The sequence below is a fragment of the Drosophila takahashii genome, chromosome 2R (genome assembly GCF_030179915.1).
Source record: "Drosophila takahashii strain IR98-3 E-12201 chromosome 2R, DtakHiC1v2, whole genome shotgun sequence".
NCBI classification, from domain to species: Eukaryota; Metazoa; Arthropoda; class Insecta; order Diptera; family Drosophilidae; genus Drosophila; species Drosophila takahashii.
In genome coordinates this window covers 24794574-24808214 of record NC_091679.1, presented here as the reverse complement: position 1 = coordinate 24808214, position 13641 = coordinate 24794574, and the positions used below count along the sequence as shown (strand labels likewise).

The 13641-nt window shown below is 43.1% G+C and overlaps 2 protein-coding genes across 2 annotated transcripts; both read left to right on the top strand.

Annotated features, from left to right (window-relative positions):
• Nucleotides 1–753: 753 nt before the first annotated feature.
• Nucleotides 754–4830, top strand: Polr3B (RNA polymerase III subunit RpIII128). Its single transcript, XM_017155524.3, has 2 exons — nucleotides 754–1723; nucleotides 1780–4830. The coding sequence occupies exons 1-2, from the start codon at nucleotides 841–843 to the stop codon at nucleotides 4308–4310; spliced, it is 3414 nt and encodes a 1137-aa protein (XP_017011013.3). The 5' UTR covers nucleotides 754–840; the 3' UTR covers nucleotides 4311–4830.
• A 2238-nt stretch (nucleotides 4831–7068) lies between these two features.
• Nucleotides 7069–13347, top strand: Drep1 (DNA fragmentation factor-related protein 1). The gene is made up of 4 exons (XM_017155535.3): nucleotides 7069–7366; nucleotides 10597–10812; nucleotides 11647–11918; nucleotides 11980–13347. Exons 1-4 carry the CDS (start codon nucleotides 7319–7321, stop codon nucleotides 12338–12340), a joined length of 897 nt encoding a protein of 298 aa, XP_017011024.3. The 5' UTR covers nucleotides 7069–7318; the 3' UTR covers nucleotides 12341–13347.
• Nucleotides 13348–13641: the final 294 nt, after the last annotated feature.

Below are 13641 nucleotides of genomic sequence, written 5' to 3'. Positions count from 1 at the left end.
CATAAAACGGAATAATTCTCGTACAATTCAATCAATTTTATCGTGTTCTCGCGATCCCACATGTTGCTGTGTTTGCTGCAATATTGCGACTACAAGCAAACAGCACACGCAAACAAGCAACCAAGATAAGGGTAAAATAATGTAAACAGATGACAAGCTAAAAATATTGCTGCAAACAAATTTTGCAATTTCTTTGTTTGCAGCAAAATGGTTGCACTCGTGAGCACCTAGCTTAAGAAAAGCTAGATGTATTAAAACGGGTTTTGAAGTAAAATTTTAGTTCAAAACTCTTTTGTTTCATATATTTGCAATTTTTCGGATTATTTTTTTTTCGAAAACCAACCACGAAAGTGTTTAGTACTTTTTGGATTCTGGACTGTTTTCAGTTTTAGTGGTGCCACAAATAGCTGACGGTTTTGAAGAGATAAGAAATAAGTAACGCACAGTTTATTTGTTTTGTATATTAGCAATTTATTTTAATTTATAACTGAAAGAGATAAAAACCAAAATTCAAAATATTTCATATACAAAAACTTAAAAAAAATACTTACCTGAACTAAATGGTTTAAATTATTAAGGTTTATAAATTATTTACGTAACACCAAAAGCTAAACTGGAAATTTATTTTTTAATAATAAAAAATTGAATTGAAATTATTATTGCTTAAAATATAGCTAGATTTGGCGTGGAAAAGCTAAACTCAAAGGGACTCTTTATCAACACTAACCCAAGGAGTAATCGATTTCCGATAGATATCAAAGAACGATAGCCCGATTGCCCTGGAACTAATAAATAGCACGCTGTTTTGTTTTTAACTGAATTTTAAATAATTTAAGCGAAATGGTGGAGCTGAAGATGGGCGATCACAATGTGGAAGCCACCGCCTGGGAGCCGGGCGACAGCAAGGACTGGTCGATGCCCATTAAGCCGCTGGCGGAGAAGTGGAAACTGGTGCCGGCATTCCTGCAAGTGAAGGGACTGGTGAAGCAGCACATCGATTCGTTCAATCACTTCATCAACGTGGACATCAAGAAGATTGTGAAGGCCAACGAGCTGGTGACCAGCGGAGCGGATCCCCTGTTCTACCTGAAGTATCTGGACGTGCGGGTGGGCAAACCGGACATCGACGAGGGCTTCAACATCACCAAGGCGACCACGCCGCACGAGTGCCGCCTAAGGGACACCACGTACTCGGCGCCCATCACCGTGGACATCGAGTACACGCGGGGCACGCAGCGGATCAAGCGGAACAACCTGCTCATCGGCAGGATGCCCCTCATGCTGCGCTGCTCCAATTGCGCCCTCACCGGGAAGTCGGAGTTCGAGCTGTCCAAGCTGAACGAGTGTCCACTGGATCCCGGTGGCTACTTTGTGGTGCGCGGCCAGGAGAAGGTCATCCTGATCCAGGAGCAGCTGTCCTGGAACAAGATGCTCACCGAGGACTTCAACGGGGTGGTGCAGTGCCAAGTGACCTCCTCCACGCATGAAAAGAAGTCGCGCACTCTGGTGGTGAGCAAGCATGGAAAGTACTACCTCAAGCACAACTCCATGACGGACGACATACCCATTGTGGTGATCTTCAAGGCCCTGGGCGTGGTTTCCGATCAGGAAATCCAGTCGCTTATTGGCATAGACAGCAAGTCGCAGAATAGGTTCGGTGCCTCCCTTCTGGATGCCTATAATCTGAAGGTCTTCACCCAGCAAAGGGCATTGGAGTACATGGGTAGGTTTCCTTACTTAACTCTAAAGAGTATCTCTCTTAATCGTTTTCATTTCTAGGTTCAAAACTGGTGGTCAAGCGCTTCCAAAGTGCCACCACAAAAACGCCCTCGGAGGAGGCCCGCGAGCTGCTGCTGACCACCATTCTGGCGCACGTTCCCGTGGACAACTTCAACTTCCAAATGAAGGCCATCTACGTGTCCATGATGGTGCGTCGTGTGATGGCCGCCGAGCTGGACAAGACGCTCTTCGACGATCGCGATTACTACGGCAACAAGCGACTGGAGCTGGCTGGCTCCCTGCTCTCCATGATGTTCGAGGATCTGTTCAAGCGCATGAACTGGGAGCTAAAGACCATTGCGGACAAGAATATACCCAAGGTGAAGGCGGCGCAGTTCGATGTGGTGAAGCACATGAGGGCGGCGCAGATAACGGCGGGCTTGGAGTCGGCCATTAGTTCCGGAAACTGGACCATCAAGCGATTCAAGATGGAAAGAGCTGGCGTAACGCAGGTGCTGTCCCGCCTGAGCTATATATCCGCCCTGGGCATGATGACGCGAGTGAACTCGCAGTTTGAGAAGACGCGAAAGGTGTCCGGTCCGCGATCCCTGCAGCCCAGTCAGTGGGGCATGCTGTGTCCCTCGGACACGCCCGAAGGCGAGGCCTGTGGGCTGGTCAAAAATCTTGCTTTAATGACCCATATTACCACCGAAGTGGAGGAGCGACCCGTGATGATAGTGGCCTTCAATGCGGGCGTGGAGGATATTCGAGAAGTGAGCGGCAATCCCATCAATAATCCGAATGTCTTTCTGGTCTTCATCAATGGTAACGTCCTGGGACTCACCCTGAACCACAAACACCTGGTGCGAAACCTGCGCTACATGCGCCGGAAGGGTCGAATGGGCAGCTATGTGTCCGTGCACACGTCCTACACCCAGCGATGCATCTACATCCACACGGACGGCGGTCGTTTGTGCCGCCCCTACGTAATTGTGGAGAAGCAACGTCCGCTGGTGAAGCAGCATCACCTGGATGAGCTCAACCGGGGAATCCGCAAGTTCGACGACTTTCTGTTGGACGGACTGATCGAGTATTTGGATGTGAACGAGGAGAACGATTCGTTTATCGCATGGAACGAGCAGCAAATCGAGGAGCGCACCACGCACCTGGAAATCGAACCCTTTACTTTGCTGGGAGTGTGTGCGGGCCTGGTGCCCTATCCGCATCACAACCAGAGTCCCAGGAACACCTATCAATGTGCTATGGGCAAACAGGCGATGGGAATGATTGGCTACAACCAAAAGAACCGCATCGACTCGCTCATGTACAACCTGGTGTATCCGCACGCTCCCATGGTGAAATCCAAGACCATTGAGCTCACCAATTTCGACAAGCTGCCAGCAGGTCAAAATGCCACGGTGGCCGTGATGAGTTACTCCGGTTACGATATCGAAGATGCCTTAATTCTGAACAAGGCCTCCATAGATCGCGGCTATGGACGCTGCCTGGTCTACAAGAACTCAAAGTGCACGGTGAAACGCTATGCGAATCAGACCTTCGACAGGATCATGGGTCCCATGAAAGATGCGCTCACGAACAAGGTGATCTTCAAGCACGACGTCCTGGACACCGACGGCATTGTGGCCCCCGGTGAGCAGGTTCAAAACAAACAAATCATGATCAACAAGGAGATGCCCGCGGTGACTTCGATGAATCCGCTTCAGGGACAATCCGCGCAGGTTCCCTACACCGCAGTGCCCATAAGTTATAAAGGGCCAGAGCCCAGTTATATCGAGCGGGTGATGGTCTCCGCCAATGCCGAGGAGGACTTCCTGATCAAGATCCTGCTGCGCCAGACGCGCATTCCCGAGATCGGAGACAAGTTCAGCTCGCGGCACGGCCAAAAGGGAGTGACGGGCTTGATTGTTGAGCAGGAGGACATGCCCTTCAATGACTTTGGCATCTGCCCGGACATGATTATGAACCCCCATGGCTTCCCCTCTCGTATGACAGTGGGTAAGACACTGGAGCTGCTCGGCGGAAAGGCTGGTCTCCTGGAAGGCAAGTTTCACTATGGCACTGCCTTTGGCGGGTCCAAAGTGGAGGACATCCAGGCGGAACTGGAGCGCCACGGTTTCAACTACGTGGGCAAGGACTTTTTCTACTCCGGCATCACTGGAACGCCACTGGAGGCGTACATCTATTCGGGTCCGGTGTACTACCAGAAACTGAAGCACATGGTGCAGGATAAAATGCACGCCCGTGCCCGAGGGCCCAAGGCGGTGCTCACCCGTCAGCCCACGCAGGGCAGGAGTCGCGAGGGTGGCCTTCGGTTGGGTGAAATGGAGCGGGATTGCCTCATTTCCTACGGCGCTAGCATGCTGATCATGGAGCGTCTGATGATCTCGTCGGATGCCTTCGAGGTGGATGTTTGCAGGACCTGCGGCCGGTTGGCCTACTGCTCCTGGTGCCATTTCTGCCAGTCCTCGGCCAATGTATCCAAGATATCCATGCCGTATGCCTGCAAGTTGCTCTTCCAGGAGTTGACCAGCATGAATGTGGTGCCGAAAATGATTCTGGAAAACTATTAATGAGATTGATTTGCCTGAAACCGAATAAAAAGTTTATTATTTTTTAGAGACAATATGTTTTGAACAAGCCTAAATGGTTTAAAGCTCCGCACATCAACAAGAATAAGTACTATATTGATTCTGTACGCCTAAAATCAAGTGAACTAAACTCCCGCAAGGATAAACAACCCTACATATTCATAAGGTGGCCGCGACCGAGCAGCAAATGTCAAAGTGAAGAGGTTCAAACGAAGTCAGCGGAAGAAAGTCCCTCTTGAATTTTAACGAGGTCCTGTTGAAAGCGTTGCTTTTTCTTAGCAGAGTTCTGTATTTTACAGTCAGTCCTAAGCTGTTAGTAAAAAAGGTCTTAGCTGTGTAAAATCGCTCCTGTTATCGCCTTTTTAAGGCGCGAAGGATAATTAGTTTTGTCTGCTTTTTGTTAAGAAGCAGCTTAGGTCTAATTTAAAACGTCTGTGCCGGCAAAAAACGATTAATAAACAACGAGCAAGCTGTTGAATAGAAAATTTGTTTTTTGTGGAACTCGACCTTTTTAACCTTGTTATGTTTAGTTTTGTTATATTCAAAGAGGCCTCTTATGTATCTAATTTAATTTAAATATATGTTGAATGTTACTTTTTCGTTTATTAATCAAAAAGGAGTTTTAACTTGAATGGTTTTAATATTAACTTTTTTATGATCAGTACAAAGAAATTACAATTGAGTGGCAAGTTAAATTGCTCCTTAGTCGTCCATGAGGTAAACGATATTGCCGCCTGTTGTTGATTTATTGGCTTCCCCTAGCATTGGCATATTGCCTTGCTCACCGTGGGGCAATTACCTGTCACCTGGCTGGTGAAGCCTCAACCCAGATTCAGGCCGATGTGTCAACGTCTCCGTGGTCAATGCACCGCGGTGCATGCACGTGACCTGCGAACTGTTTGCGACACAGCCACCCGCACAAGCCAATGTCCTTGTGCGTCCTTTCAAGTGACCTGCGCTTAAAATAGTCCCAGCCCCCACTCGGCACCTCCCCCCGCTGCTCCCTTTGTTGGATCTGTAGTTACTATATGCAGTGCAATGGCAGCAAACGGGGCAAACTGCCAGCAGCAGAAGGAGCATCTGAGGAACCGATGGTGCGCACTAGGATGACAATTTAAGGCTGCCCCCGTCTCCGATCCCCCTCCCCCTTTATGCCCACCTCCTTTCCGGGCTATTCAGTTCCGTTATACACAGTAAAAATTCATAAGAGGTGGATATGGGAAATATACAATTCCGACCCATATACCAAAATTTATATCGATCCGGTAAGAATTTCGGTCCCCAAGTTGGTTTGTATAAAGACATATCATGGGTGGAATTAAATAGTTTTGATTGGTTTTTAGTATTTTTGAAATTTGAAGACAAATAATTAAGTTTTTTTTTATTTAATTTTTAATACATTGGGATGCATTAATTGTAATGCTCCTGCCAGGAATCTTCGTACCTTGCTACCATTTCCTTGTATTAGATTCAGCTGAAGAAGGAACTGTTAAGGAAAACCCTTAGGGAATATTTGTTAATTAATATTCAATAATAGATTTAAGTTAAGCAATTGTAGTAAGATGTAGCCAGATAAGGATTTATCCATTGGCGATAAATAAATGAATAAAGAAATATTTGTTGAATTTAAAAAAATGTATTAAAATTTTTCTGGAAATAATTCAATGTTATATCAACAAATATTTTTAATTTTCCCCCGTGCACAAACTCAGTTCATCTCAATCTGGGGCCACCTTCCGGCTTTGGCTTTCCTTTCATGTATTTTGGCCATTTGTCAAAAGTTTGCTTTTTGCTCTTCTTTATCTGGACGGTTCGTTGATGTGTGCATAGCAATAGATGTATATAGATTTAAATGGGTGTTGGCCACTTGAGTAGAAAGTTAAGCGTTGTCTAACTGCTCTTTTGGGCGGGTTCCAAAAGGGAAAAGGACACTGGATTGACAACACCGGATGTCATTGGGCTGATAAAATGGGTACCGGGGCCCCATGGACCAATTGAAACCTAATGCACCTTTTGATTGAAATAGAGATTAGTGCGAGGCTTAGATTCCTCATTTCCCCATTGAAGACCAGTAAACTTTGCCGTCAGGATTGTTCTAGCAAGCTCCTTGTGTTTCCTAGAGCCTGGCCTACAGGAAAATGTTATCAACATAGTCCGCAGAGAGGACGAGTTTTCTCGGTCTTTGTTTATCCGCTCTTTTGTAAACTCTATGGTTTCTTTTTTTAATTTCTAGAATTGTTATGTCACAAAAGTAAATTTTAAACATTTTCTTTATTTTTTGTTGTTTTTTTTTAATAAAATATTATTAACAAGAAATTTCTAAACCTATTTTTAACTTTTCCTATCTTCAAATTATTGTAAATAAGAAAATATTTAAGAACAGGAACGCATTTATTTGTAGATATATTTCAATATATTTAACAGATGTATTAAAGAATAGTGTAAACAGGTACCAAAATATATATTAAATATTTAATAGAAGAAAAATATATTATATATATTTAACATATGTATTTAAGAATAATATAAACGGGTAACGAAAAATATATATAATATTTATTAGAATATATTATTAAAATAGAATGGAATAAAGAAATATTGAGCATTATTTGAATGTCAGCTATGAGAACGTTTAACATTTGACGGTTCCGATAACAGAGTCCTCTCAGTCCTCGTGTATATATATATATATATAGAGTGTATAAAAGCAAGTGCCTTTCTCAGCTCACGCTCATTTCAAAACCGGCGCTCTTCGCATCGAAAGCTCCGCTGCGGAGCCGAGAAAATACATTTAATTCCTATTTGAAGTGCAGCTTGCGGGCAGGAATTTCATGTTTGTTTGTTTAAATTTAGAGTGCCAGTGAGGTGTTGCAAAATCAAGCAGAAATCAAGAAAGGCGCTAAAAAAATCATCAAATGTTCGGAAATTAAGCGTGGAGATCAAGTGCATAGCTAGAGTGAATTAATAATTTAGTTGAACCAAACAAAGCAATGGAGACGAATGCAGGGAACTCGGGCGACTCCAAAAAGCCTTTCAAAGTGAGTTTATGAAGTGAATAAAATAACATAAAGGCCACAGACAACAATGAGACTTTAAGCATGCATTATTTTCCTGCCATGCCCTTTTTGGGCGTTGTTATTCTCGCTTTTGTTGTTGTTGGCCGCGTGCTGTTTTTTTTGTTCTTTATCGAAACTGGGTTGAACTTCAAGTTGCTCTGGGCAAAGAGAAATTGGCCTAAGAGAGCTGAAAGCTCGGATTAAAGAGTGTGGCGAAAGCTCAGTAATGTGCCATTACTGTCTCAATTTTGACTTTGCAAAATCAAAATGATTTTCCTTTACTTTTTTATTTGTCCTTTTTTATTATACTTTTTTTCGTTTTTTATCTGGATTTGTTTTGCTTTTATTTGGCTTTTTCATTCGAGTATTGGGAATTGTTTGCTTTTGGCATTTGTTTTACTTGTCTGCTGGGCCTTTGTTTCCCAACTAATTTGTTTATCTGCCGCTTAAACAGCAGAAAACTGTTTAAAGTACTTACAGGATTTAAGAAATATCTTTTAGCTTGCAAAAAGGAAAAACCACAAGGACTACAGGCAGTTGACAACTGAACACAAACCGAAGAAACCACAGGGCTATTTAAGTTGTCTGTGGAACACGGAAAACAACTTTTGTGAAATATTTCCGGAGATAACCTCGAAAATCTGCCCATTATATCCATTAAAATGTCGCTGCTTATTAAAATAATTAATTCAGAAACCACCAAACACAAATCGGCTTAAAAGCTGTCAAATACCTCGACAGCCATGAAAATGCCATTAAAAAGGGAAAACTTTTCATCCCGACATGTCGCTGTAATTAGCCAACGGCCACGCCCACGCCCCGCCAAGCATTTTGTTAATAATTTATTAAACAATTTACATAATGCCAGGGCATAGTTGGAAAGCAATTTAAAGTTGTCGCCTAATTTCCCCAGCGACTCGAAAATCTGCGGCCTACGCCCATCAAATATTTAAAAGTCCTGCGACTTGTGGATCCTGCCTGGTCTAAGATGCAGATGAATAGAGTCCCTGGCACGTATCCTTCGGCTGACTTTGGCTGGAGCCAGACGTCGGAGGTCGTTGCACGTTTGGCCCAGGACCCTGGGGTCCTGATGGCTGAGCAGCTCGAGTTAGTTGTGATTTAAAAGCCTTCATCTGGAAATTATTCAACCAATCCGTTTAAATCGGTTTAGCATACTGTTGGTCATCTTCAAAAGCACTCCTGAAATCAAAGGCTTATTGTAGCTATAATTTTCTGAAATGGTTTAGGTTCTTAGACTAATATCAATATTTTTACCAAGAAAGAATCCTAAAAAATAATATTTATGTTTTTCTATTCTGATTAAATTTTGTCATTGGTTATTATTTTTTGGTAGAAAAAAGTTTTCTGATTTTCTCTTTAAATAACATGACAGCTCGAGTTAGTTGTAATTTAAAAGCCTTCATCTGGAAATTATTCAACCAATCCGAAAGAATCCAAAAAAATAATATTTGTGATTTTCTATTCTGATGAAATTTTGTCATTGGTTATTATTTTGGTAGAGAAAGGTTTTCTGTTTTTCTCTAACATGTGACTTTCGATGGTTTCTTTGCCCTAAGAATCCTGATTTTCCAACAAAACTTTGTTGTTTGCAATAAAACCTAAAAACATTCCTGTTTACTACAATTTCTAGACTAATCATCGTTTCTTTTCTGCATTTTGTTGAACAACTTTTCAAAACCTGTTTATTTTCCGACAATCTTTCTTCGACTTTGTTGAGGTATCAGGCATTGTATTGTTTTGAGGGTAATTAAATAAATTGCTAATTGAATTGCAACCGCCAGCGAAAACGACAGTTCTTCCTGCGAAAATCTACTAATGCGATCGACTAAAAGTTCTGACAAGTTTCCGAACAAAAACTATGCTTTTGTTTTCGATGCCGCCGCGTCTCCCACTTGTCAGTTGCTTCAGTGGTTCCCAGAAGTTTTCATTGTTGCAAAGTTTCTGCCCCCATCATGATATGATTAATATTTGGCGCTTGCGAGGCAGAAAAGTTGGCTGGCTTTAAGCATTTATAAGATAATTTAATGGCGACCTCTGCGCTGTCTGGGGAAACGGAATGACGGAGGAGCTGGGAACGGGTGAAATAAAATGTTCGAAATGCAAACTCGAGTACAATTTCATTTAGTCACGGCCCGTTCAATTATTTATGAAGGACCTCAAGGAGTTGCACGTTGCCCGGCGTTTCGGGGCTATAAATTCTGGCAGAAGTGCAGCCGTGCCGTTGCTCCTTTAATATCCATCTCCTGGCTACTGCTCCTTTGGCTCCTAGCCAGGTCTAATTTATGTTTCGTTTAACCTTAGTGCTGAGGCATCATTTAACATCGCATGCAAGTTTAATAGAGCCTGGCAAAGACTGCGTCCTTGCACACAGCTCTAACTTATGGCATTCGCGAAGGAGCATGCAGCATGAAAAACGCTGACATGCATAACTTGTCACACAAAAAAGGATGTGTGGGACAGGGGGAATAAACTACAAATATTTGCACCGCAGTCGGGAGAGTGCATGTCAAACTGCGTTCGAGTTCTTGAGATAGAAGTGAACACACAAAGCTCAGCATTCGCATTTGAAATATGCACAAAGCCGGCTTGTGGGCGGCACTTTAAGGTGACATCCCTCCCGGGGCATGAAACCAGTCCATAAATCTCAATTAGAGCAAATGGACATTTGACAGCAGGACATGACGTGCTCGCAAATATTCCGTTCATTTATTCATTGTGATTTTTCGGCGAAATGGAAAACAATTTCACTCGAAGCGAAGTGGATTATTATAATTATAATTATTTTCTTTGCTTACTAAAATTTAAAAAGGAGATTGGAAATTAAAAAACCAATAAAAATAGATAGAAAAGAAAAGAAGAAAATCGTAGTAAATAAAGTCAAATATAACTAGAATGAAAGTTTGCAGTTTCTTCATTCAGTTCACGTTGTTGTCGCAAAAAAAAGGGTTTCAACCCAAAGTAAATTTACAACTTTTCCCATTTCTGTATCTTTCCGTTTTTATTTTGGGTGCCGACGATGTGAATATTTTATAGGGACACAGTTGCTTCCCTTCTGACATTAATTTATTATTCATTTGATGAGCGGGGCCATGTGTAACTGTTACTGCTGCTGTTTCCGTAATTGTAAACGTATAATGGTTTATTATTCCCTTTCTCTGCTACGTTTTTTGTTTGGTTTTTTTTACGGCCAGGTCAAGGACGTAACACGCAACATCAAGAAGGCTGTCTGCGCCTCCAGTCTGGAGGAGATTCGCAGCAAGGTGGCGGAGAAGTTCGACAAGTGCGACCACCTGCCCACCATCCACCTGGACTCCGATGGCACGGAGATCGACGACGAGGAGTACTTCCGCACCCTCGACGAGAACACGGAACTGGTGGCTGTCTTTCCCGGAGAGCATTGGATTGATGTGAGTTGTTTAAATAACCCAAATTGATTGTGACTTCATTGTCCTTTTGAAAAGTTTCTCTTTCATGTTCATGAATTCTATTAATATTCAAAAACAATTAATTTCTTTCTTAAGAGTAAAACCCAAGAAAAAACTTGATATGAAACGATGATCGATTTGATGATATGTGGTATCAATTTCGAAATGTTTAAAATTTAAGCAACAGGCCAGTTCGAATTTCGAATGTGGTTTCTCCCTTTCACTCACTCATTTTAAGTCGAAACATTGCTCCTTTCTTTCTTTTTCGGAGTAAGAGAATCTCCGAGTGAGAGACGATATGCGTATGCAATACCACAAATTTACCATGCGCATATCGATTTGACCCAGTGGCGGATCTAGGATTTTGTTGTGGGGGGTGATATCAGAATAAATTTTTTGTTCCATAATTTTTGAATAACAAAATTCCTTTCATTTTTTACCCGAGTGGGGGGTGATATATCACCCATATCACCGCCCGTGGATCCGCGCATGATTTGACCGATACGTTTTTTTTTGTGTGTAATACATTTTCTTCAAAGCAATTTAAGCTCAAATTTAAATGTTATATTTATATATTTATCTTAGGGATCCCATTTACATTAATTTTAATCATTTTACTGAATTCAATTAGAGATTAGAGTGCTTTTTTTCTCCAAGTGAATACCACTTAATTGGATAATTTATTTTATTTGTCCCTCCTTTTATCCGTCATAATGACTAATTGCATTATCCCATGGAACGCCATGGACGAGCTTCGTGGGCAAGGAAGCGAGGCCAGAGAGATTAAATTAAATGCTATCTGCTTTTTGTTTATAGCCCACACACTACGTGACCATAACAACTCCACATGGCAACGAGGTGGCAACTGGAAACGGGGATTCCGTACCCGGAGGCGAGGGAGACACCACCGATGCGAACAACTCGGAGTCGGCTCGCATCCGGCAGTTGGTGGGTCAGCTGCAGAACAACCTCTGCAACGTGTCCGTAATGAACGATGCCGACCTGGACTCACTCTCCAACATGGATCCCAATTCGCTGGTGGACATCACGGGCAAGGAGTTCATGGAGCAGCTCAAGGATGCGGGAAGGTGGGTTAATACCTTTCTTATAACGAAATAAATTAAATAATATTATTTGTTCTCCCTTTAGACCACTTTGTGCCAAGCGCAATGCCGAGGATCGCTTGAATCTGCTGAAACTCCTGAAGGCTGGGGCCATTTTCTGCTCGGAACGCTATCCGGAGGATGCGGAGGCCATCGACCGGGAGATCGGGCGCCAGCTGAACGAGGCGGAGAGTGGTCAGATGAGCACCACGACAACCAGCAATACGCGCACCATCGAGGTGGTGCAGTGCGACAATCAGAACACGACGATAACGATCACGGTGGGCGAGGCCACCACCACTTGCTCCGCGGCCAGCGCAGCCCTGGGATCCTCCGCTGCCGAGGCGGCGGCCAATGAGGCCAATGCCAATCCCAGCAGGAATCCAAACGCCAACGGAGACATCTGACTGCCCATCTTGGGCAGCCTTAGGTGAAGTCTGCCGGCGGAGGACTAAAGCATGTGGAGATGGGAATTAAAAATCAAAATCAAAATCAAGATCCATTGGGATATACCGACGACATCAGTCCTGCAACATTGGGTTAACATAAATCGTATTTGTAGCATGTAATTAGGCGATGCGAAATCAGCAAGCGGAACGAAGACAAAATCAAGCGAAACAAAGTCACAGAGAATGCTTCATAGTATCTAAGAGCAAATGAAAGTTAACGAACAATACACGTATTAGATTTAAACACCAAGGCCAGGAGTTCAGGCGGTCATTCGCAGAGTCTTTTAGCAATCACAGTCAAAGGAAACGTATTTAACCGTATATACACCAGCCACACCAAGCCGTACTAGATGAGTAATGATATTAATCAAAGGTTAGCGAACTAAGTATTATATTCGAGGTAGAACCCCAGGCGTAGGCTGGAGTACCAGATTTAACCCGCGTTGAGCCCGAATATGGATAGGGGCACTGTTGATTTGCTTGCCGTGTAAATTGTGTTACGATTAGTAGGTAGAATTGGAAACGCACATCAAAAATTGTTTTTAGACCAATGCCATTGTGAATGTCATTCGTTAAAGGCCAATTGAGACTGACTGTATTTATGTGTAATAGGTTTTTTCGTGGTTTTGAGCGGTTCGGGACAGATGCCCTGTCCTCCCCCCTCCCCGCCCCCCGGATCTATAGCCAAATGAATTTAAGCCAACAACAGCAAACATTGTTAGCGAATTAAACAATAAAAGAACACAATAACGGAAAATGCAATTGCCCCATTAAAGTCGGTAACTGTCTACAATTCGAATAAGCAATAGGGGAAGTCGTAAACGAAAGCGAAAACCGAAAGGCGAACGGAAAACAATTATTAAATATAGTGAAACGCATACAGCAATTCCAAAAAAGAAAGAAAGTACCCCGAGGCAAACTATATACACGAAACCAAGAAATAAATAAATGAATATTAAACCAAAGTTGACTGAACTAACCTTGCTGGCGAACGGGGCGTATGCGCAACGTACAAAGCGTGTGCAACAGGGCGTATGGAATGCATCCTGCTCTTCCGCTGGCAAAAGAGAGTTATTTTCCTTTTCTATTTACAGAGAGCGCAAGAGTGGGAGTCCTGCTTCTGCCTTCTAATTGCATTACTCGACGCCATTCTCTTCTGCATTCGACTTCCTTCGTGACGTCACTGCCCCATGACGTTTGCAGGTCCTGGCAATGCGAGCTGATTGCGATGCCCCACTAACACAGTTCAAAGCTCCCGG